The sequence below is a fragment of the Eutrema salsugineum genome, unplaced genomic scaffold (assembly GCF_000478725.1).
Source record: "Eutrema salsugineum unplaced genomic scaffold, Eutsalg1_0 scaffold_8, whole genome shotgun sequence".
NCBI lineage: Eukaryota > Viridiplantae > Streptophyta > Magnoliopsida > Brassicales > Brassicaceae > Eutrema > Eutrema salsugineum.
The window spans coordinates 3,130,473-3,156,569 of NW_006256414.1; the positions used below are offsets into that span (position 1 = coordinate 3,130,473).

The window sequence follows — 26,097 nt, forward strand, 5'->3', positions numbered from 1 at the left end:
TTTAGGTTTGTATTAATTTTTCTGGTAACATATTGTGAATGAATGTTATTTATTGTTTGATTGTTTGATTGTTCTTTGTTTCTCCTTGGGTTCTACTTTACATTTTCTTTATATTGTTGTTTATGTTTATTTTTATTTCTAAATATAATTTATGGTTTTCGTGGTAGCTTTTGTGGACAAGTAAAAAAAAAAAAGAGTAACCAGTTCAGATTAATTTTGGTTTCATAGTTTACTAAAGATATGTAACATGAACAAAACGTCTATTGTTTTATAACATTCCCATTGTTTTCTACCCAAAGGCAATTATGTTGGTTCTGGAAAAAATGTTTTATAGTTTTGATTTTTACCCAACACATTCTTTTATCAGAAAAACATTAAATTACTCTCAAGATTAAACTTATCAGGCATTAAAGCAATATCTTTGTTGGTAAGTCGATGAATGAGAATGTGATGTCTCATAACTTCAAAGAGCAAAGGAAAAATAAGTGACAACGAGACTAGATTCGGTGTGAGTAGAATCTTTACGCATGTTAAGTACTTGTTGATATACAACAATCGTATTGAGAACAGAGTGCAAACCAATTGCAAATTGCACCATCCAATTGGTGTTAAATTATATTATGGTTAATCCCTGACCCATTTCTTAGTTTCATCATTTGTTAATGAATCATCAGTTTTTTTTAACCCCTGATGAGAGATAAAATCAGCTGAAGGAAGGAGAGTCACCAATACAGAGAAAGAAGAATTTTTGCTATAAAATATTCAGGTCTTAATTTTCATCATCCTTGTAATTTGTTTCAGCTTGCTAAAACTACTTTTTTAGTGTTGCAGACTTCATCAGAATACCTAATAAATTGATGATTCTCTGACACCAGAATCTAAGAAATATACTCACACGTGATAAACTGAAATTTTTGTGAATTGCAGAATGAACATACTCACACGTTGCATTTCTCATATGTTTTGATGTCTAACAAGTAATTCTTGTGTCATATAGCTTTGTTGCTTTAAAATTTTAGTTTTTGAATTGAATTTATCTTAAAACAATCCATCCTTTGATTGCTTCTCTAAAACCAAAATCTTACAAGACAAAGCTTATATTGTATCTTCGAAGAAGGTTGAAGAATGAGATGAAATCTCGAGTATGTTTCTATGTTCAAAAAACTCAAATCAGATTGTTATGTGTTTCTGAAGTTCACTGGTTTAGTACTTGAACACGAGCAAACAGAGATTGAACACTCATACATTGAGTTGGACAATACTAAAACGGGTCGGAATCCCTTACTGAAATGCGTGAGGAAAACACAGAAGCTAAAGAAAATAATGGATGAAATGAAAAAAGATAGTTGGGTGGCAAATAAATGTGTGATTGATATGAAAAATTGGAAAAAAGAGATGACGAAGACTTGAAGGTAATGAAGAGAACAAAATTGAGAAGGAGAAGTTGAGGAGATAAGGCTAAAGCTATATTGTAGAATTTATCATTAATTTAAAGAGAAGAAGAAGACGAAAAAGAAGGGAAAACCTAAGGAGATATAAGTTATGAATATAGAGAGGGAGGTATGGAGAGAGAGAGAGAGATGGAGAAAGAAGGAGAGAGAGGGAGATACAGAGAGAGGGGGAGATACAAAGAGAGGGGGAGAGACAGCGCGATGGAGAGAGAGGGGGAGTGAGGAGATACAAAAAGAGAGGGAGAAGGAAGGAGGGAGATAGAGACAGACAGAGAGAGAGATGAAAACATTGTATGTGCAAGTAAACAAATCAGAATATGAAAACAAGAGAAAATATGAATCAGAATAATAATCATTCTGAAAATATGAATACAATGAAGACTGAGAAGCAGTGAAAAGACAAAGAAAATCAAAATAAAATGTCGGGAGACTAGATGATGATGAAGAAAAGGATGAGGGATAGGAAGACTGAAAGATATGTAAGAGGAAGAAGAAGAAGAAGTAGAAGTAGAAGTCAAAGACGATGAAGAAAAAGAAGGAAAAAACAAGGAAGAAAAAACTCCGAAAGATGAATAAGAGGAAGAAGAGAAAAATGAATTCAATGGAAAGAAGAAGAATAAAAATTCGAAGAGAAAGAAGAAAAATACATTGAAATGGGATAAAAAAGAAGAATACGAGTAAACCCGGAAAAAAAATTTCAGGGGAAAGAATTGATCAAACACATCAAAAAAGAGTAAGAAAAATACGAAGAAGAAAAAAATAAAAGATAAGGAATATGAAGAAGAGTTGAACAAAGAAGGAGAAAACAAAGAAGAAGACAAATAAGAAGAGAAAGAAGAAGTAGAAATAAAAAGATGAGGAATAAGAAAAGCGAAAAATAAATAAGAAAAAGAAGAAGAAAAGGCAAAGGCGATAAAAAATAATTTCATTTTATACATGATTCTTCTGATTGTTTATATGTATTGTAACTATCTAAGCTTTTGGCTATAACTGGTCATTGGTTTTTGTTGTCTTACAGTGTATAGGTACTTCCTCTCTTCCCTTGTATATTTGTACGTGATTATCGTGACATTTCTACGTAGGTATTAGAGTATTGATACTTACGATCTAATTACACATATATTGGATGGTTGGAAGACAATGAAGAAAAATAATAAAAAAAAAGATGATAAAGAAGAACAACCAAAAGATAAAGAAGAAGAAAAAGAAGAAAACGAATAACCATTATGTGGAAATGAAAAATTCGTATTTGTATTAGTTTAGTTTGTTTGTAAGTTTTATACATTTATTTAGTATTGCATTTTGGGTGTTTCATTTTATGGATTTGTTTTATTTTGGTCATATTAAGTCACAATTGTTTTGATTTTCTTGATTCACATAATATAAAGTTTTGTTTTACAATTTTAAATCTCTCAAAGGTCCGCGCAAGGAGCTGACAAGACACCTAGTTTTAATTTAAATAAAAACAGATTTTATTTGAATTCAAAATGATTATTGGTAAGCCGGTGATCACTTTGTATTTTAAAACTTAAAATTTTTTTTTAAGTTAATACTCTTCTTCCCTAAATATTAAAAAAAGAATGGGCATTATGACAATCTTACTTTGTCTTGTAAAGAAAAAACTTATGTTTTTCCTAACTCGAACGTTACATCATTAATCGAAATTAAAATGTTCGACCTGATAAAGATACATTCCAAACACGAGAAGCAAACGTAGCTGCGTATCTTCTATCATAGCTGTATCAAGTATTGAGTATGGTAATCGATTTGTATTATTGATGAAGTATAGTCACAATATATACAAGAGGAGAGGCCAATATACAACGGTAATCTACATTAACTATATGAGCGATTATAGGAGATGATTATAGGATATGATGAGATATGAGGAATATGTGTTTCCATATTCTATCACACCCACTCAAGATGGACGGCCTGGTGAGAGTCTGATCTTGACAAAAAGAGTTTGTAATCGAGCTCGGGAGAGTGGTGTCGTGAGAGCATCAGCCAACTGATCCGGAGATGTGACATGAGTAACTCGCAGCTGGCCAGGCTGAACAAACTGGCGTACGAAATGGTAGTCTAAAGCGATATACTTCATCCTAGAATGAAAAACAGAGTCTATTGCTGCCAAATATGTAGCTCCTATGTTGTCAGAATAAATGACTGGAGTGGAGGTGACATTGAGGCCCAATTCTGATAGGAGAGATGAAATCCAGCAAACTTCAGCAGTGCTAGACGCGACTGAGGTATTCAGCTTCGGTAGAAGAGCGAGAGACCCCAGTTTGTTTCTTCGAGGACCGAGCAATGGGATGACTTCCGAAGTAGACAATATAAGCATTTGTGGATGTGTAGTCGTCTTTGTTACCCACTCAATCAGCATCGGTGAAGGCATGCAGATCTGGTTTGTTGTTCGCTCGTAGATAGATGCCGTGAGATATAGTACCAGAGAGGTAGCGCAGGATTCTTTTTACGGCAGTCCAATGTTCAGTGGTCGGACGATGCATGAACTGAGATAGTTTGTTAACAGAGAACAAGATATCAGGCCTAGTAAGGGAGAGATATTGAAGACTCCCCACAATAATTTGGTATTCTGTTGCATCATCTAAGGCAGTACCGGAGAGAAGAGTGAGCGATGAGTTGGCTTCCATTGGTGTTGAGACATGTTTAGCATTGGTCATGTTGGCCTTGTGCATTAAATCTGCAATATAACGACGTTGTGTTAGGTGTAGTCCATCTTTCGTACGAGTTACCTTAATACCTAAAAATAAGATAAATCACCTAAGTCTTTAAGGGAGAAACGTTGAGAAAGGGAAGCGATAAACCGAGAAATATGAGAGGAACTGTTGCCAGTGATTATGATTTCGTCGACATAAACAAGCATGTAGAGAAGAATGTCGTTCTGCTTATATATGAACAGAGAGGCATCAGCGACAGAGTTTGTGAAGCTGGATTGAGGGAGAAACGTGCACAGCTCATTGTACCAAGCTCTTGGAGCTTGTTTAAGGCCGTAGATGGCTTTATGGAGTTTGCATATTGCTTGTGGATTTTCTTTGTCTTGGAAACCAGGCGGTTGGATCATATAAACTTCATTTTGAAAATGTCCTTGTAAGAAGGCATTGTTGACGTCAAGTTATCGCATCGACCAATTCCGTGAAAAAGCTGTTGCGTCTACCACTGCTGAAGTTTGCTGGATTTCGTCTCTCCTATCAGAATTGGGCATCGATGTCACATCCACTCTAGTCATTTATTGTAACAACATAGGAGCTACATATTTGGCAGCAAACCCTATTTTTCATTCTAGGATGAAGCATATCGCTTTAGACTACCATCTCGCACGTCAGTTTGTTCAGTCTGGTCAGCTGTGGGTTACTCATGTCACATCTGCGGATCAGTTGGCTGATGCTCTCATGAAACCACTCTCCCAAGCTCGATTCCATACTCTTTCTATCAAGATCGGACTCTCACCAGGCCATCCATCTTGAGGGAGTGTGATAGAATATGAAAACACATATTCCTCATATCTCGTCATATCCTATAATCATCTCCTATAATCGCTCATATAGTTAATGTAGATTAACGTTGTATATTGGCCTCTCCTCTTGTATACATTGTGACTATACTTCATCAATAATACATATCGATTACCATACTCAATACTTGATACAGCTATGATAGAAGATCAGCAGTTACGTTTGCTTCTCGTGTTTGGAATGTAATCTTTATCAGGTTGAACATTTTAATTTCGATTAATGATGTAACGTTCGAGTTAGGAAAAACATAAGTTTTTTCTTTACAAGACAAATTAAGATTGTCATTATGCCCGTTCTTCTTTAAATATTTAGGGAAGGAGAGTATTAACTTACTCAAACTCGAAAGGAAAAGCAATGGTGTAGTATAGGAGTATCCATTAACGATCTGTAACGAACATTACTAAACGACTCATGTTTCAAATGAAGAAAATTATAATTTACTAACAATTATTTTGGGTATATCTTACGGTCTTACATGGTGTTTAAAACTCTCTTATCCTAAGATATAACAACAAAATACCATATTCGTATTCATTTAGTATAATCTTTTTTTTTTCCTTACTTTACCGTTACATCATTCAAGCAAACAACACCTTTTGATCAACACAATAATAGAACACACAAATGAATTACAGAACGTGAGTAGTGTTAAAAAGAGAAAATTTTACTTGACAACAAATCAAATGAGAATTTTCACACAAAAACAAGAAAAAAAAAAGAGAGAAAACTTATTACCCTGAAATTGAATATTCTATTTTCAGAGAAATATGAAACACTCTACGCAACAAGCGGGTTCTCTAACAATTCCTCAGTGGTATAACCGTAATTCTGATACTGTTGCTGATCCGACCCGTTTTTGCTCGGATCTAGCCTAACCCGAGCCGGAGGCTGATTGTTTTTCATAGTCCCTGCCCCACCCACCCGACTCTGATTCGAATCCATCATGGATCTGTTCGTTGCCGGTGATCTCGTCCTTCTTCCGGATCTCTCACCATTACACGTACCCGAACCGAATCTCGCTCCATTACACGTACCGGTGTTTCTCTTACGAGGAGATTGATCGGTTCTTCTTCGGGTCGGGTAATTATTCCCTGTGACCCGGGTCCAAGATTTAGCCGGAGATCTCTGAGACATGACTATAAACCACCTCGACCTCACGAAGATTCGCCATACTCACCAGCAATGGCTTTTCTTCAAAACCGAGAATACACAGATAATTGATGCAGTTAGCCAACCTTGGATCGCCTATGTGGAGTAGTTGTCGTTTTGGTGTCTAAGTCGTTTCTTAATGGGCTTGCGACATCAGGTGGGCTTCTACGTTTTACAAGTCTCGACTAAAAACAAGAGCTGGGCCTTACGGGAAAATTGGCCCGAGCTCAAGGTTGTTAAAAACAATCATCGTTGACCAAGTCTTCGTCTTCTACAATTGGAATAACAGAACAGAGAGAGAGCGAATTCTACAGAGTTCTAGAGAGAGAAAGTTTTCTTCTCGGTGATCGGAGTTACAGCGATCGGGTTGGTCGATCTCGGAGGTCTCTGCGTCGATTCTTTTCCAAGAGTTTTCCCTGCAAATAGCTGTAGAAAGATTCAGCAAAAGGTTCACTTGTATATCTGTTCTAAACGTTGATATAGTGAACGCATGGTAGTTTAGTTCTACCCCCAGACGTACCGCGAGGGAACTGGGTTAACAAGTTTGCCTGTGTCATTAGTCTAGATTCTTCCGCAAGAACACCTTAGTTGAATCTAGCTCAATCGAATTGATCAAGCTTTTGGGACTAAGAAATTGATTCTAGTGTTAGTCGGATTTCTTAACAAAGTGGTATCAGAGCATAGGCTTATAGATCGCCGGAGGGATTACGGTTAAGTGATCAGGGGGCGATCTTGGATCTGAGTTCGATTGGTTATCTTTGAAATTCCTGAAGTCAGTCGAGTTTCTTCTTGGACCAAGTTATTACTGCATTCTTTTGGTCTTGGCTCAAGAACAGGAAAGATGGAAGCAGTTAAGAAGTTTGAGATGGAGAAGTTTGATGGCAAAGGTGATTTCGGTATGTGGAAGTTTCGCATGTTGATGCAACTTGAGTTGCAAGGTTTTGGGAAACAAGTAAAGGAAATCACAGGAGAGGTTAAGGATGACACAAAAGGCAAGGACTTAGAAGAAGTGGACTCTGAAACAGGTGTGGCGTTAACTCCGGACCAGATCATAGAAAGAGATGTGAGAATCCGGAATCTCATATGCTCAAGCTTAACATCAATGGTCCTCAGAAAAGTCATGAAGGAAACGACAGCAGCTGGTGTGTGGAAAGCCTTAGAGGCTGATTATCAGACGAAGACTCTACCTAACAGAATCTATCTCAAGCAACGGTTTGCAAGTTACAGGATGGACAAGAATAAATCAATAGATGAAAACATGGATGGTTTCTTGAGACTGGTTGATGAGTTGGAAAGTTTGAATATCCAGATAAGCGATGAAGATTAAGCCATTCAAGTGTTGTCCGGGTTGCCCGAACAGTATGCTTCTTTGGTGCACACATTGAAGTATGGAAACAAAGGCAAGGATACCCTGACACTAGCTGAAGTGGTGCAATCAGCTCACGCAAAGGAGGTGGAGCTTCGTGAGTCTGGTCTCTTGAATAAGTCAAACCACACATCAGAAGGGTTATACGCGGGTCAAGGAAAGTCTGTAAAGAAAAGCAAAGGAAAGTTTGCTGGGGGAAAACAGAAGTCTGGGAAATCAAAGAAGGATTCCCAGGGAGGACAAGTCAAAGCACGAGAGTGCTGGGTGTGTGGCAAGGAAGGTCATTTTAAGAAAGACTGTCCACAAAAGAAAACTCAGGCATCCTCAAGCTCAGCAAATTTGGCTCAAGAAAGTGAGAAACCAATGATTCTCACGGCGAGCACAAAATATGCTAAAGACGAGTGGGTGCTGGATTCAGGGTGTACGTTTCACATCACACCAGAAAAGGATCTACTATTTGATCTCACGGAATTTAATGGAGGAAAAGTGTTAATGGGAAATAACACATTTAGTGAGATCAAAGGTATAGGAAAACTGAAGATTGTTAATCCAAGCAATTCAACAGTTGTTCTAACTGAGGTAAGATACATGCCATCAATGGGCAGAAATCTGATTTCCTACGGACAGTTGGAAAAGGAAGGATGTTCTTATGAAGGGAAAGATTTCACGGTCACATTCAAAAAGGATGGGAAGAATGTTCTTACTGGAAAGTATAAAGACGGGCTCTACTACTTACAAGGGTCAGTAGTTGAAGGAGAGGTGGATACAGTTTCTAGAGCTGCGGTTAATCTGACAAACAGGTGGCATTCCAGGTTGGGGCACATGAGCTTAAAGAATATGAATCAGTTGGTTAAAGATGGTTATCTTAACAAAAAGGAAGTTCATACTCTGGATTTTTGTGAAGAATGTGTTCTTGGGAAAGCACACAAGTTAAGTTTTCCAACAGGCAAGCATACATCAACCGTGAACTTAGAATATGTTCACAGTGATCTTTGGGGATCTGCAGCGAATTCTGAGAGCTTATCAGGCTGTAAATATTTCTTGACCATCATTGATGACTATTCCCGAAAGGTCTGGATCAGATTTCTAAGGAGTAAAGATGAAGTGTTTGGAAATTTTTCAGAATGGAAGCTCTTGGTGGAAAATCAGACGGGTAAAAAGATCAAGTGTCTCAGGACGGATAATGGGTTGGAATTTTTCAATGTTCAAATGGACAAGATATGCAAGGACTCAGGAATAAAGAGGCATAGGACCTGTACCTATACTCCACAGCAAAATGGGGTTTCAGAAAGGATGAACAGGACCATTGCTGATAAGGTTAGGTGTATGTTAGCGGAATCTGGATTGGAGAAAAAGTTTTGGGCAGAAGCAGCATCTACAGCAGTATATCTCATCAACAGGACACCTAATGCATCACTTAAGTTCAAGATACCAGAAGAGTTGTGGTCAGGGACAAAAATCGGATATGATCATCTCAGAAGGTTCGGGTGTATAGCTTATGTTCATACTATTCAAGACAAGATCAGTCCTCGGGCTTTAAAAGGTATTTTTATGGGGTATCCTCATGGAACCAAGAGTTACAGGATCTGGTTGTTAGAAGAACAAAAGACTACAATCAGCCGAAATGTTATCTTTGATGAATCCAGGGTGTATAAGGATTTGGGGAAAAATGAAGAAGAAAGCCTTGAACTTAGTGAAAAGGTTGTCATTAACCCAAAGACTAAGAAGGTCCCAGGCTCAAGGGTCACAAGAGTAAACAGAGCAGGCTCATCTGGAAGGAGACGATCTACGGTTCAAGGTGGAGCTGTTTCAGTTGAGTCAGAAGATTCAGATACCGAAGAAAATGGGTCTGAGGGTGATCAAGAAGATGGTTCTGAACAGGAAAATGCAGGGGTGGAAGAAAATCTAGATAACTATATCTTAGCTAGGGACAGAGAAAGAAGAACGATTCGTCCCCCAGCAATGTTTGAAAGTGGGGACTATGTTGCTTATGCCCTAGCAAGTGCAGAATTGATTGAACCTCAAGAACCGAGAACTGTTTCAGAAGCGAGAAGAAGTAAAGAGTGGAAACAGTGGAATGAGGCCATGGTAGAGGAGAAGCAATCTCTTGATAAAAATCACACATGGGACATTGTGGATAGACCTCAGAAAAAGAAGATCGTTGGTTCGAAATGGATTTTCAAATTGAAAGAGGGAATTCCAGGAGTTGAACCACCTAGATACAAAGCAAGACTTGTAGCTAAGGGATTCACTCAGGTGGAAGGAATAGACTACAACGAGATCTTCTCTCCAGTAGTGAAACATGTCTCGATAAGGATAATGCTATCAGTGGTTGTGAATTTCGATATGGAACTCGAGCAACTAGACGTGAAGACTGCATTCCTTAATGGTAAACTAGATGAAACTATTTACATGGAACAACCAGAGGGTTTTATCGAGAAAGGAAATGAAGGAAAGGTATGTCTGTTGAAGCGGTCTCTTTATGGTTTAAAACAGTCGCCGAGACAGTGGAATCACAGGTTCAATGAGTTCATTCAGTCACAAGGTTTTAAGAGAAGTGTGAAGGATCCATGCGTGTATTACAAAGGTTCAGTTGTGGAGGATAGTGTCTACTTGTTATTATATGTTGATGACATGTTAATAGCAGCTAGAGACATGGTGAAGATCAGGGCACTAAAGAAGAGTTTGAGTGCAGAATTTGAAATGAAGGATCTTGGAGCAGCTAACAGAATTTTGGGAATGGAGATCATAAGAGACAGGAAAAAGGGAATTCTGAAGCTTTCACAGGCAAGATACATAAGTCAAGTTTTAAGGACGTTTAACATGAAAGAAAGTAAGCCTGTTGTCACGCCAATAAACTCATTGTTCAAACTTAGAAGTTTATCAGAGGAGGAGTTAAGGGTTGAAGCTTCTCTAATGGAATCAGTTCCCTATGCAAGTGCAGTGGGAAGTCTGATGTATGCCATGATTGGGTCAAGACCGGATTTGGGTTATGCAGTTTGTTTGGTGAGTCGGTTTATGGCAAAGCCAGGAAGGAATCATTGGGCTGCTGTTAAATGGGTTTTGAGGTATCTTCGGGGAGCTACAGATTTAAGTTTGACTTTCTCAAGGGCTGATTCAATGGAAATTGAAGGTTTCAGTGATTCAGATTATGCTACTGATCTTGACAGAAGAAGATCAGTAACAGGTTATGTTTTTCAGGTTGGAGGAAATACTGTTAGTTGGAGGTCCACATTGCAGCATGTAGTGGCTTTGTCCACCACAGAGGCTGAATATATGGCCATGTCAGAAGCAACTAAGGAAGGTTTATGGTTAAGGGAATTTTGCAACGAGTTGGGGTTTAATTTTGAGTATTTTAAGCTACATAGCGACTCTCAGAGTGCTATCAATTTGGCTAAAAATGCAGTTCATCATGACAGGACAAAGCACGTTGCTACCAAGATTCATTTTATCCGAGACATCCTAGATGAAGGGCTAATCCGCATTGTTAAAGTTCACACTACTCTAAATCCGGCAGATATGTTGACTAAGAGTTTACCTGGAAATTCTTTCGAGAAGTGCCTCGTAACTCTCAAAGTCGTCGCCTGATCGTCTACAGGCGTACTCGTTGATGGCTCTGTTGGTTGGGCCATCTCGCACGAGAAATAAGGAGGAACAGGGTTAGTTTCTCGGTGGAAAAGATTAAACCAACAAAGTTCAGAAGGTAAATTCTGAGGTATCTGGTAAAAGATAAACAGGAGAAGAGTTTTGGTGTACATGCATGTGTTGAGGGGACTTACTTAGCACAAGGAGGAAGCGCATCGTACTCTTGCATCTCGGCCTGAGCTGTTTTTTCTCGGGATAAGGAGAAGTCACGGCGAAGAAGAGATAGAAGTTAGTATAACTTCGTGTTTCTAATTCTAAGATCTGAAGAGAAGTTCAGAGGTCACTTACTTAGAGGAGAACTGAAGTCGATTGGAGCTGGAGGCGGCGGTAAGGTCAGCGACGGTGAGGTCGGAGGAACCAAGGTCGTGAGCAGGATCGATTCAGGAGGTGTTTGCGGTGGAGTAGCTGGAGGAGTCAAAGGAGGTGACTCCATAACCTAAGTCGCTGTTGAGTCGGCTAGGGTTGGTGAAGAGACAAGACAACGACAAAGGTGGAGATTTGTGGAGTAGTTGTCGTTTTGGTGTCTAAGTCGTTTCTTAATGGGCTTGCGACATCAGGTGGGCTTCTACGTTTTACAAGTCTCGACTAAAAACAAGAGGAGCTGGGCCTTACGGGAAAATTGGCCCGAGCTCAAGGTTGTTAAAAACAATCATCGTTGACCAAGTCTTCGTCTTCTACAATTGGAATAACAGAACAGAGAGAGAGCAAATTCTACAGAGTTCTAGAGAGAGAAAGTTTTCTTCTCGGTGATCGGAGTTACAGCGATCGGGTTGGTCGATCTCGGAGGTCTCTGCGTCGGTTCTTTTCCAAGAGTTTTCCCTGCAAATAGCTGTAGAAAGATTCAGCAAAAGGTTCACTTGTATATCTGTTCTAAACGTTGATATAGTGAACGCATGGTAGTTTAGTTCTACCCCCAGACGTACCGCGAGGGAACTGGGTTAACAAGTTTGCCTGTGTCATTAGTCTAGATTCTTCTTTCCGCAAGAACACCTTAATTGAATCTAGCTCAATCGAATTGATCAAGCTTTTGGGACTAAGAAATTGATTCTAGTGTTAGTCGGATTTCTTAACAGCCTAATATATGCTTCAAACCCAACTCGGTAGAGATCGTTTTGTCTAGAACTTGTAGATACTCCAAGGGCTGCAGCTCCGTCAACAAGCTAACATCTCCATGAACTTTAGAATCTTCTAGTTTCAAAATTCTTAAACTCGACAGCTTTGATATCCCACTGATAATATGATTTAACTTCAGATAAATTAGCTTTTTCATATCTTGGAAACCAAGTGCCAGTTGCTCTATACTTGTGTTCCACAAGTTAAGATACTGCAACGAAGCCAGCTTCGATATCTGCTCAGGAAATTCTTTGAAATCGAAATTATCTGATAGATCCAAAACAACTAGCTTTTGCATAGAGCCGATGAATTCACCTAGAAATTTCTTCAAACTATTATTCTGGAGGAGCAGAGTTGTAAAGTGTTCTGAAGAGTTGTAAGTTCAGAACACTTGGAACCGCATGTTATCTCTTCAATATTATTTTTCAGAAATCCTTCTCATATCTCCCCAATCCTTAAATTTTGGCATTTCGCATCATCTGACTCCTGCTTGTATTAAGAGATATTAGAAGATATTAGGCTTATTGGACGTTGTATAGATAATTATTAGAATTATTAGAGTAATTTGTTGATCTCCAACAGGTTTTGACTCAAAAACGTTTTGACACAACTGACTCTTAAGAAAAACAAACACAATGTCAGCAACTACCTCCCCCAGACTTGAATAACACTGTCCCCAGTGTTATCTAGTCCGAAGGTGGCGAAACAAAATAAAAGAAACAGAGAAACGCAGGAAAAACAGAGAACTTACCTGGCTGCAATGATGGTGTCGCGCGACACTGATGATGGTGTCGTGCGACACTTGTTTTCCTCGTACCGAATTGCAGCAGACCAATCCGAATTTCTGGTTTGACTCCGGTTGCCTGATTTCCTAAATTTCTTTTTTTTTTTTTAAATAGAAGCAAGTGACAAGCGACACCGAAGGTGGTGTCGCTCGACACTAACATCTGCTTCACCTGAGACACGAAAAGAAAAACGAAAATCAACTGAAACAAAAAGACTTATGCACAGACTCACCAGTGGATTGCCTTCCACCAAGCGCTTGTTTAAAGTCATTAGCTTGACTATGGATAGACTATGCATCTGGTGGATCAGACAGTGGCAAAGAGTGCCTCTGTGAAATTCGTCTCATCCATGGTGGTGTGTAAGCGTTGTGCGCATGAGGTCGTCCAAGGAATGCAGGAATAGCACCAGGGTGAGATCTGTGTTTGGGTGGCCTTGACCTATTCCCTGCAATATCATCAAACGAAAAACCAAGTGCTCTACGATAATCTCGTAGCTTGCGTTGTGAGACAGAGCCTGCATCCTTTGAATCAGTTCCAATGATATCACGAGAATTAGGCTTAGGCTCAAGAGGTGCGTATCTTTGCTTTGGTGGAGATGGATGGAGTGCAATGTTTGGAGCTTCCTGATCAACAGCAGTCACTGGTTCTGTGGACGTTTTCGTCAACTCAGATTGATCTCTCACCATCTCAGCATCAAACACGTTCTGATCTCCAACTATCACCTCAGGTATTGCAGTGACTTGGAATGTCTGACCATCTATGGTGGGATCCTTCAGATCTTCCCAGGATAAGAGGATCTTTGGGTTCCTCTCCATATTGCAGAACCACGAAATCTGTAGGAATTATGCAATCACCAACTTTGATTGGAACATCTTCCAAGACACCTTTTGGGATTCTTTTAGACCGATCTGCTAGGATCAAAGAGATCTTAGTTGGCTTGAAGTCAGTCATCCCAAGGCTAACAGCTACAGAGTGTGGCATGAGGTTGACACTCGAACCAAGATCACACAGCGATCTCTTGAACCTCTCTGAGAAGATAGAGCAGTCCAAAACAAAACTTCCTGGGTCCGAGAGCTTTTCTGGAATCTTATTATGAATCACAGAACTGACATGTTTAGAGATCATCATCGCTCCTTCCTCATGACCCACATTATTAGTCACCATCTTCTTCACATAGTGTCTGAGAGTAGGAGCAATCTTCACAGCATCAACCAAAGGAATCTCAATCACAAGCTTCTCCATCAAAAACTTGCATCTGGCATCATCTAGCTCCTGCTTGGACTTCCTAGGACTCCTTGGGTAAGGAACCTTAGGTTTGTAAACCTTTTCCTCAGCAGATTTCGGACTTTGAGCAATATTAGCTTTGCTCTGCAATTGGTGACGCGCGACACTGGTTGTGGTGTCGCTCGACACTGGCTCTGCAGTTTCGAAATTTTTTTCAGATTCGTCAAACTCCACGATTTCATCCTCAAAAACACCCTTTTTCAGCACAGGAGTCAACTTTTTACCACTCCTTGACGAGATGGCACTGCAGTAATGCCTAGGATTGGTATCAGTCTTCCCAGGAAGGAATCTTTCTTGCCTTTTTACAGACTCTGCAGTCTGAGCAACCTGAGTATCAAGCTTCTTGACATGAGTGTTCAGAACTTCAATTTTTCCATTCAGATCCAGATATAGAGCATCAATCTTCCCATTGAAATCCACAGTCATCTTCTGCTGACCTTCCAAAATCTGTTCCAGCATAGACTTCACCTCATTATCTGGAGTTTGAGTAGGAAGAGAACCATAGTTCCTTGAAAACCTGTTGTTGGAGTAGGATGTCTGGTACTGAGGTTTGGAGCTGTAACCAGAAGAGTTCTGATTACCTGTGAAGGTACTCCTCTGATTATTTCCATTGTAATTCGTGTTCCCTTGCCCAGAACCAAATCTCTGACCCTGAAATCCAGCTCCATTGATGAAGTTAACATCCTCTTCCTCAAAAGCTTCATCTGGTCCGAAATTCTGAACTCCTGCAGGGTATCTGACAGATTTCTTACCCACAAGAAGACTATGCACAGAGTCAAGCTTAGCCTTCACCTCAGCAATTTGCGATCCATCCAGGTTCCCAGCCTGCTTCCTTCGCCGATAGTCTGCATTCTTGGTACTATTGCTAGATGCCAAGTTTTCGATGAGCTCAACAGCTTCGTCTGGGTATCTGGTGTTGAAGTTTCCATTGCTCGCTGCATCAAGAGCCATCTGATACCTCCAGTCGATACCTCTAAAGAAAATACCCAGCAACTGCACATCGCTGAAGCCATGATGGGGACAGTCTCGCTGGTACGATTTGAATCGCACCCAGGAAGCTTTGAACGCTTCAGTTGGTTCCTGAGAGAATGTCGAAATTTTCGTCCTCAACTCCTCAGACCTAGCATCATCGAAGAAGTTGTGCAGGAAAGCATTCCTGGTCTCTTCCCAAGTAGTGAGTGATCCTGGCTCCAACTGCTTCAACCAGTTAGCTGCCTCTCCAGCAAGAGAGTAAGGAAACAGCTTGCAGAGGAGGAAATCATTGGACACTCCATTGTATTTGATGCTGGTGACCAAGTCCTCAAACCTCTCGATGTGATCCATAGGGTGCTCATGAGAAAGACCATGGAAAGGATGCTGACCCACGAGAGTGTAATACACAGGCTTGAGCTCAAAATCATTCCTCTGAAACGCAGGAGCGCGAATCGCAGACCGATTTGCATAGAATTGCTCAGGCCTGTTGTAGTCACCCAGCGTCCTGATGATGTTACCCTGTCCATCAAGTCGCTGGCCTCTCTCATTGCACACATGACCCTCTCGGTCTCTCCAGATTCTATCATCATCACGAACAAGTCCAATGGCGTTTTCCATCATTGCCGGATCTCTTGCTTTCCTGTTCGTTCGCTCTAACTCAGCTAGCTCCTCGTTGCTCAAATTAACTAGCGGGATGTCCTTGTTGCTCCTGGTTCCACGAGTATGCATAAACCTGAAACACCAAAAACAAAGAGAGAAAACGAGATAAGTAAACTAGGTTATAAAAAGAAGGGTGTCGCGCGACACTAGGTCGAAAAACTTAGTCGAAACTCAAAAACTAGGTTCAATGGCGAAATCAAGTCCCCGGCAACGGCGCCAAAACTTGATCTGCTCAAAGTTTAATCCCTAGAGCTACTCTGCAAGAGCACAGATGTGCAATTGTAGTATAATAGGGGTCGAACCACAGAGACGAGAGATCACTCAATAAACCTTATAGAGATTGAATTACGCTAAGCAGAAATATTGTAAATAAATAGCAATGCAACAGAATTAGACTAAGCAGCAATAAAAACGGTTTGTAAGATTCAGATGGATGGAGATTAGGCTTAGGGCGTTTCTCAGGAAATCAATGCATGCAGAACAATCGATAAATTAGGGTTCAGGTTTAAGCACGGTTCTTGAACTCGAATCACAGAATTATAATTAACCAACTTCCGTTGTGAGAATTATCTAAGTTAAAATCCTAGAATTCCAAATTCCTTTGCAAACCCTAAAGATTTAAACCAGCTTTAATGCTCAAGTTCGATATGTTCACAAAGTATCTAAACCAAATTCCTTTGCGAATAGCTACTTTGCTCACCCTAGGTTCTTTCCAGTTATTCAATTACACTTCCGTGTCAATTAAGCAACCTAAGATCTAAGTGCTAGGTGGCCAATCCAGAATTAGCTTTAAGAACAACCTATGGTGAAGAACTAAATAGATTATGAACCCTAACTAACCAATCAATCTAACATCCAATGAAATCCTTTATGAGAACCCTAAACCTAACAAGCAAACTACTCAGACATGGAGATTGAAGCAATAAGCATCAATGAATAGATTGCAGAAAACAGTAAATAGATTAATAAACAGGGGTTCGAAATCTTCTCTCTCCGGAACAGAGTTTCAGACTTGTCTCCCCAAAAACTCTCAAAAACAAAAACTCTCTCTAAGAAAATCTAAGGTAATCGTAAAAAGGGAATAAAAGCCCTATATATATCTCTAAGACACGTTTTGGGCTTCCTTGAAAACGTTTGGGCCCAACTCCTTCTTCAAATAGGAAACAAAATCACGTTTTCCTTATTTCTGCAACAAGTGTCGCGCGTCACTCTCCATGGTGTCGAGCGTCACTAAAGCACAAAATCCATACTTGACGAATTTGATCCTGATTAAGCTCCAAAGTGCTCCAAAGTCTCCAGTTAAGCTCCAAACGTACCTATGACCTGAAAAGACTCCAAAAGACTCGAAAGACACTAAAAAGACTCTATAAATAAGACTTATACCATGGTTAAAAACCATAAAAACCATGATATATCATTTGTCTCACATTGCTAGTTTTTAACTCAAGGTTGACTAATGTACGTATTTTTAGGCAGATGAATAAATCACTTCCGCAAATTACTTTGACATGGTATCAGAGCCTAAGACTACATAAAATTTTGGTCTAGCTCTTGAATCAGAGCCTAAGGCTACATAAAGTTTTGGTCTAGCTCTTGATTCAAATTCTTGTTTATAAGTTGTGGTTTATTGGAAAAGCAAACCGACGAGGTCTTGCTCTTTTATTTTTGGTGAACTCGGACCAACGAGGTTCGGGATTTCTGTAAAGCCATAAGGGCTTGGAATTTTTTTATTCGGTGGAGAAACCTTGGGAATTTCTCTGTTTTTTAGAAAATATGAGATTTCAGAGTTGAGGAATTAAGTGTTCTTATTGTTCGAAGTATGGTCATGATATGAGATCATGTTATCAGGTATATGGATATCCAGATTGGTAGCTGGAGAAGTATGAAAAACCTACGAAACATGTGTCACACTCTGAAAAACGTGTGTCACACACGGAGGCGTTACAGGTTGATCCACAAGCTATGACAGGGCTCAAGAAAGATCAATGGCATAAGCTTGTTCGATTCGAGATTAGAGATAGCAAATTGTGTGAGTGATAACACCTATACAGATAAGTGGATTATTGATAGTGGTGCGTCGCACCATATGATGGGTACGTTAATTGGTATGTTTGATGTGCATAAAGTCTCACCATGTTTAGTGGGTCTGCCTAATGGAAATGTTATGGTTGCTGTTAGAAAAGGAAGTGTGGCATTGACGGAGAACTTAACTTTGACACATGTGCTTTTTGTCAAGTAACTCAAGTACAATCTCATCTCTGTGTCACAGATTATTGATCCAATGAATTGCATTGTGTTGTTCTCCAAGCAAATGTTTCGGATACAGGATCTTGCTTTGCAAATTCTGATTGCAGTGGGTGAAAGAAAAGATGGATTGTATTTTCTTCAAGGTATTCAGAAGACCGTGAATGTGGCGAAGGTCAGTAAGTTGGGATCTTTGGAACTTTGGCATAAAAAGATGGAACATGCTTCTGAAAAGGTTATTAGGAGATTGCCAGAAGTGGATCAAAAGAGTGTTAGTGTTTCCGATTGCGATGTCTGTTTCCGAGCAAAGCAGTGTCAGGATGTATTTCCTGTGAGTACAGAGAAAAGCAAAGAATGCCTTGAGATGATTCATTGTGATTTGTGGGGGCCATATCGAACACAGAGCGTGTGTGGATCCTTATATTTTTTAACTATCGTGGATGATTATTCTAGAACTGTGTGTGTTTTTCTTCTTGCTGATAAAACACAAGTTCATAAAACAATGGTAAATTTCTTTGCTCTCATTCAGCGTCAGTTTGAGAAACATGTGAAAATCGTGCGAAGTGATAATGGTAGTGAATTCATGGGTATGAAGGAGTATTTTTGTACATCAGGGATAATTCATCAAACTTCGTGTGTAGGAACTCCTCAACAAAATAGTAGAGTGAAGCGAAAACATCAACATATACTGAATGACGCACGAACGTTGAGGTTTTAGGCAAATTTACCAATAGAACTTTGGAGTTATTGTGCTTTGAGTGCTGCGTATCTAATTAATCATACGCCTTCTATGTTACACAATGGTAAGAGTCCTTATGAAATCATCTTTGGAAAAGCTCCTGCTTATAGTGAGATACGAGTTTTTGGATGTTTAGCGTATGCTCATAATCAGAAACGTCATGGAGATAAAATTGCGAGTAGAAGCATAAAATGTGTATTTTTGGGATACCCTTATGCAAAGAAGGGATGGAACTTATTTGACTTGGAGACACGTGAGATCTTTGTTTCTCGGGATGTCACTTTTATTAAGGAACGATTCCCATATTTGGAGCTAACAAATGCACAGCTGGATGTGCCTTCTAATTCTAATCAAATGAGGTTATATGTGGATGATAATGCTGGATTTGACGATATAGAACCTGCCTTGACAAGGGAAATTATATAACCTCTCACAAGAGATACAATGACACAGACTCAGGTTGTGTCAGACAAGGTTGCAGAAGAAAAAAAATAGACTATAGGAAACGAAATACGTGATATCTTAGGAATTACAGCGCCAAAAATTGAACCTGCATCGGTTACACAGTCTGAGATTGTGCAGCCTGCTTTAGTGACAGAACCTGCATTGGTTACACAGTTTGAGAATGTGCAGTCTGCTTTAGTAACAGAACCTGCATCGGTGACACAGGCTGAAACTATGCAACAGCCTGCATCAACAGAAACTTTGGGGCGAGGAATGAGAAAGAAAGAATCTTCTGTCAAGTTACGCGACTATGTGTGCAATACGACATTTACAATGAATATTTCCACTGTGAGTCAGGAGTTGAGTAATGATTATGGTATTGAGAATTATGTAAATTGTGAAAGGTTCTCTGTGTCACACAAGGCATTTCTGTGTAGTATAACTGAAGGAGTTGTGCCGAAAAGTTTTGCTGAGGCCATGAAGGATCTGCGAGATCTGCGATGGAGAGAAGCTATGAGACTCGAAATTGAGGCCCAAGAACGAAATCAAACATGGTTGATTGAACAAGTACCACCAGGTAAGCATGTGATTGAGTGTAAATGGGTTTATACAATTAAGTATAATGCGGATGGCTTGATTGAAAGGTATAAGGCGAGACTCGTGGCATGTGGCAATCGTTAAAAAGAAGGGATTGATTATTCTGATACATTTGCTCCTGTAGCAAAGATGAGCACAGTTCGATTGGTTCTTCAAGTTGCCGCTGGGAAAAGTTGGGAGCTACATCAGATGGATGTGTAAAATGCGTTTCTTCATGGAGATTTGGATGAAGAGGTTTTTATGAGGGTACCTCAGAGTTTTGGTGCTTCTAAGAAGGGTATGGTATGTCGTTTGCGCAAGTCGTTGTATGGTTTGAAACAAGCTCCGCGATGTTGGTTCGTGAAACTTTCGAAGACAGTTTTAGGGTACGGTTTTACACAGAGTAAGGCTGATTACTCTCTTTTCTCATTAGTTTGTGATAAAGTTCACTTGCACGTTCTAGTGTATGTGGATGATCTTGTGGTGACAGGAAACTCTCTTGAGGTGATACAAAAGTTTAAAACGTATTTAAGCAATTGCTTTCATATGAAGGATTTGGGAAAATTGAAATATTTTCTTGGATTGGAAGTTGCAAGAAATGCAGAGGGTATATACTTATCACAGAGAAAGTATGCTCTGGATATTATTGCTGATGTCGGTTTGCTTGGTGGTAGGCCTGTAGAGTTTCCGATGGAGCAAAATCATCAGTTGGGAAGGTCGACGACAAATATTTTGATTGATCCAAAGAAATATTGGATACTGGTTGGAAGGTTGATTTACTTGGCTGCGACTAGACCAGATCTTGCCTATTCAGTTCACATTTTATCTCAATTTATGAATGAGCCAAGAGAAGATCATTGGATGGCTGCATTGAGAGTTGTTTGTTACTTGAAAGGGTGCCCGGGAATGGGGATTTTGTTGAAATCTGATTGTAATTTTCATCTTACAGCTTGGTGTGATTCAGATTGGGCTGGATGTCCAATCACGAGGAGATCTTTGAGTGGATAGTTGATAAAATTGGGAAATTCTCCTGTGTCATAGAAGTCAAAAAAGCAAGATGTTGTATCATGCTCTTCAACTGAAGCAGAGTATCGAGCTATGGTTTTGGCATTGAAGGAGTTGAAGTGGTTAAAGAGTGTGTTGTTAACGATGGGTATTGCACATTCTGGTCCAATGGATTTATATTATGACAGTCAGTCTGCGCTTCATATTGCAGCTAATCCTGTGTTTCATGAGAGAACAAAACATGTGGAGATTGATTGTCATTTCATTCGAGACGATATACAAGCTGGAATTGTTCAGACCCAACATGTTTCTACTACTCAACAGCTGGCGGATATCTTCACTAAAGCACTTGGAGGACGTCCGTTCAAAGGAATTTTGTGCAAGTTAGACATTCGAGATCTTCATGCTCCAACTTGAGGGAGGGTATTAAGAGATATTAGGAGCTATTAGGCTTATTGCGCCTTTATTTATTAGAATTATTAGAGTAATTTGTCTTACATTGCTAGTTTCTAAGTCAAGATTGACTAATGTACTTGTATATATATGTGCATTTAGGCTGATGAATAAATCACTTCGGAAAATTACTTTGACATCTTGAACCAAAAAAAGTCTTGGATGCAGTCCATAGAGCCATTTCGCGAACCACGTCATGCATCACAACACCTCTTCTACTATTAGACTCTGTCAGTAAATTTGAGTGGATAAGGGTATCAAGTACCACATAACCCTTATTCATTGCCCTTTTATAAGATTTGTGTTCCCCCGATGAATCCCTCGCACATCCAGTACTCTATCAATTCTTCTTTACTTATTTGAAAATCTTTTGACAAAGCACAATAGAGGAAATACGACTTGATGTTGTTGAAACGTAATCGTACTGATTGAGCTCAAGCAACGACAAACTCTCACTCTATTGAACTCTCTCTCTCTCTCTCTCTGAAGATTCGCATGAGTATAAACGAGAGAAAGACGAAGAACACAGAGCACACGATTTGATTACCCAAAGTTCACCTCCTAGATGAAGGCTACGTCTCTGGGGCCAGATCTCGAGACGGCAATTCCACTAACACGAAAAAATCACAAGTCTCCAAGAACCGAGAGCTCGCGAGAAAGAAGACGATAAGGTTTGTTACAACTGTGCTAACGGCTAGATCCTAATCCTTTTTATATACAAGAGGCTTACAACAAAACCGGATATTAACCAGAACCAAATTATATCCTCTTAATTGGACCAATACTTGATAACCAACTAAGATGACTAACCAGTCTAAACCCAAACATTAATCTAGCCGTTATACCAGAATTGAAACTTAGACCATAATTCAACAGATGTGTTCACCCACCAAGCTATCATAGCTGTACTTCAGAATTAGAAGAATTTTGTTTTCCATGTCGGAAAACTCTGCAGCGGATCTGGTCAAGACATCGACTGCAAGCTCCCATTCTTGTACCGTAGTTTGATATGACATTGTCTCACCGATGGCAATTAGCGCTAGTGGCAGACCACAACAACTTTCAGCAACCTTTCTTGCGAGCTCGACAATTTCAGGATCACTTTTCAAAGTATTGCCACCGACCATTTTTTCAAACAATTCCCATGCTATATGTTTTTCCAGACAGTTGACTTGCATTGGTTCATGATCCCCCATCCGCTTACACACTTCGAGAGAACGAGTGGTGAAAGCTACTGTGCATCCATTGTGGGAAACGGAACACCAATAGCTTCTAAATCAACTTTCTCCCATATATGATCTAGCATCAGAACAAATCGCTTCCCTTTTAAAACTCTAGTTATATCAGCGGCCTTGTCACCTTCGTTTTTGTTCGTACACTCGCCGTCGCAAAGGTGTAGCTTTTGTGCAATATCTTCTTGAAGCTTTGAAATATTTGTGCCTTGAGATACCACGACCCAGATGATAACTTGACACCCACCAGCCATTTCACCGAACTTATTGTGAATTTTTTTTGAAAAGTGTAGTTTTTTCAACACCACCCATACTGTGCAGGCCCATGATTCCGACTCCATCTTTCATAAGACGATTCCATGCCACTTCAAGCATTATTTCTAGGCCAATCGTAGGCCCTGAAGGCCTGACTTCCACTACAGATCTTGTAAGCGGCTCAGATACCTCTTTAAAATCACCTTCCAATTTGAGAATCTTAACTTCATCCAACAACAAGAATACATTTTTCCCAAATAGCTTGAGAATACACTTTTTGAGCATAAACCGCAGAGACACAACTTTGGAAGCTGAATAGTACTAGTACTGAGCAGTTCAGTTACTCGTGTATGGATGCTCTCGACACAGTTACAATATAGAAGAATCTAGAAGATTCTAGATATTATTGTTAATATTGTGTATATTATTATTTAGATATTATAGAGATTTGTATCTATCTTCTTTAGAAAAGATCTATGGTATAAATATGTATCTACTCTATTCATTATAATTATGAGAGTCAATATACATTACAATTCTTCCAATTCTAAACTCTCATCACTCTAGTAGGTCAAGCCTTTTTCGATGTTGTGTCTCCTCTAATGCAACTCTGTTTTTCACCTGTTGTTGAAATGCTTTGAGATCTTCCATTTCCCTCTGAAAAGTTCTTCTTGAGGTTTAGGATATAACCTTTACCAAGTAAGCATCTAAAGATACCATTTACTGCTCCATCACAAGAAAAATTTGACACCCAATTCTTAATAGATTATATGGTTACTGGTTTGTAGATTTGTACATTCTTAATCGATTCCACTATTATTCGTAAATAGATTATAACATTCTTTAAAAATCCATTGTTATTGGTTTGATGATTTTTATAATCTAATCAAAATTCATTGTTCTTCAAAAAGTTTATATTTTAATGATTTTATAATTATATTAAAAGCTAGTGTTATTGGGATAAAAATTCTTTACAATTCAACTCATAAATCAAGATTTTTAAAATACTATCTATATCTATTGAATTCTTAAAATCTGTCATAGTAAAATTATTTTGTAAATTGTTTTAAATCCACAACACTCTCTTCAAATTTTACAAATCTAACAAAACTCTTGAAGATTTGACTAATCTTATTACTTTTTAAATCAACCAAAATCTGTCATATGATTTAAGGTGATCCAGCTCTATCTATGCGCCACGTCAGCCTTTGTAAGGAGGACACATCTCCCATCTTTTAATGCTTTTATTTCATCTTCTTCCCCCTCTATTTTATCTCATATTCCTTGTCTCACAGTGGCTCAATCTCTCTTTTATTTGTTTGCCAATTTTGGGGATTTGAAGACGGAATAAAGATTAAACTTTTTCTCATATTGTGTTCTATGCAATATTCAAATTAAGATGAGATGTGGAAAAATCGTTATAAAGAGGTTCTAGAATGTGAATAGCAGGCAAGTTACCTTCTCTAAGAGGCATGATGGGTTGTTTAAGAAGGCTCATGAGTTATTTGTTCTTCGCGACACTTTTATCTCCGTCTTTTTACTCATATTATGTTTATGATTTCTAGAATAGTAGAATAATTTTCTTACTTACCCTACTTTCAATCCTTAAAAAAAGTTATTTGTTTGATAAAGATTTTAATAAAAAAAAAACAAATACCAAACAATCAAGCAAATTACCATATTTTTATAATTAACTACATATATATATATATATATATATATATCAACACAAATTATTTTTAAAAATATTATGTAAAACAAAACTCGCGCGTATGCGCAGGTACAAGCCTAGCCTTTATAAATCCAAATTCCAATAACCTCTCTTAGCATAAATAATAGAAATGATAAAACTAAATAAAATAAATAATTAACTTTAGAGTCGATTACAACATTCTCGATTGTTAGACCAACAACAACTTCATTTTGTTTTTTTTTTTGCAAAGTCTTATAATATTCACCTTTTTTTTTAAATATTCTCCAAAAAAATTTTAATCAGAGATTGAGTTGGAAAAAAATAAATTTTGGAAACAAAGATTATAATTAGTTCAAAAATGCTACCTTTTAAAAAATGATGAGTAAAATAGAAGACATTTCTTCTTATATAGAGGCTAATCGTAGGGATTCCAATTATGTTATATAGATTTTCAAAAATTTTGATTTTTTAAAAAATAATCAGTAATAAACAGAAAAAATATAAAATATGTTTGATAACTATATTAGGTAACAACCAAATTTCATCTGCATTATATTTGAAAAACTTATAACTGATATTTTTGCAAGATAGATTTTTGTTTTTGTCTTGAATATTTTTTTTTAAATGGTTAAACTACAATGATTTTTCCAAAAGTATAAAAAATCAGAAAATAATCGATAAAAATATTGAATGCATAGTTTTAGTTAAATATTTTTCAATTATAAGCAAATAGTTTTCGTCTCATGCGCCGCGTGAACCGTGAAGTATCTATAAAATATTACTAAACATGATTTAATTGATTTAAAATATAAATAATTTAATTGATTTTATATGTATGTTAATAATATTATGATGAGTAATGATATGATTTTGTATTAGTATTACAATTACAAATATATAATAGAACTATAAGATTTTATTATTGATTTTCATATTGCTTTTGTTTTTCTTTTTTTTGTCGACTGCTTTTGTTTTAAATATGAATGTAATTATATAGTTAATAGTTTAACTGAAAAATCGATATATTTTATTGAATAAAAATTTTAGTAATTTATTTTGTTTTGTTTTTTCAAATTCAAATTATCGCATATGCATAAAAATATTAAATTTTTATATGTTTGATGTGATAATTAATTCAGAAAAAAGTAAACAAAGAAATAAAAAAATATATAATGATTTAAAAATAATTCTTATTATATAATTGAATAAGGATTGAATATAAGAAAATAATTAATATGATATAATTAAATTTCAGATATTTTTGATTCTATTTGATTGGCTAATACATATGCTTTGAAATTATTTACTAGTTTTTGTGTGTCTAATCAAAGAAAGAAAGATTTTTTAAAAAATTACTTTTAATGATTAGTTTAATAAGATATATTTGATTTTTTAATCAAATTAATATGAATGGAATTAATTATAATTATTCTAGTAATATAAGTCTTTTTTTTCCAAAAAAAATTGAGAGCATAGCAAAATTGTTAATATTACATAT

General features: G+C 37.9%; 2 protein-coding genes across 2 annotated transcripts; both read right to left on the reverse strand.

Annotated features, from left to right (window-relative positions):
* Positions 1 to 5,761: 5,761 nt before the first annotated feature.
* Positions 5,762 to 6,118, reverse strand: LOC18009799. The gene has a single exon (XM_006391973.1). It carries the CDS (start codon positions 6,116 to 6,118, stop codon positions 5,762 to 5,764), a length of 357 nt encoding a protein of 118 aa, XP_006392035.1.
* A 15,591-nt stretch (positions 6,119 to 21,709) lies between these two features.
* LOC112087778 (probable disease resistance protein At1g61300) lies at positions 21,710 to 22,963 on the reverse strand. The gene is given in 4 exon segments (XM_024157716.1): positions 21,710 to 21,823; positions 22,298 to 22,668; positions 22,671 to 22,932; positions 22,934 to 22,963. Coding segments are annotated over 4 exon segments (777 nt in total).
* Between the last annotated feature and the right edge of the window lie 3,134 nt (positions 22,964 to 26,097).

Coding starts and splice junctions, on each gene's coding strand:
- LOC18009799 (XM_006391973.1), bottom strand. CDS start 6,118: ATGTCTCAGAGATCTCCGGCTAAATCTTGGACCCGGGTCACAGGGAAT.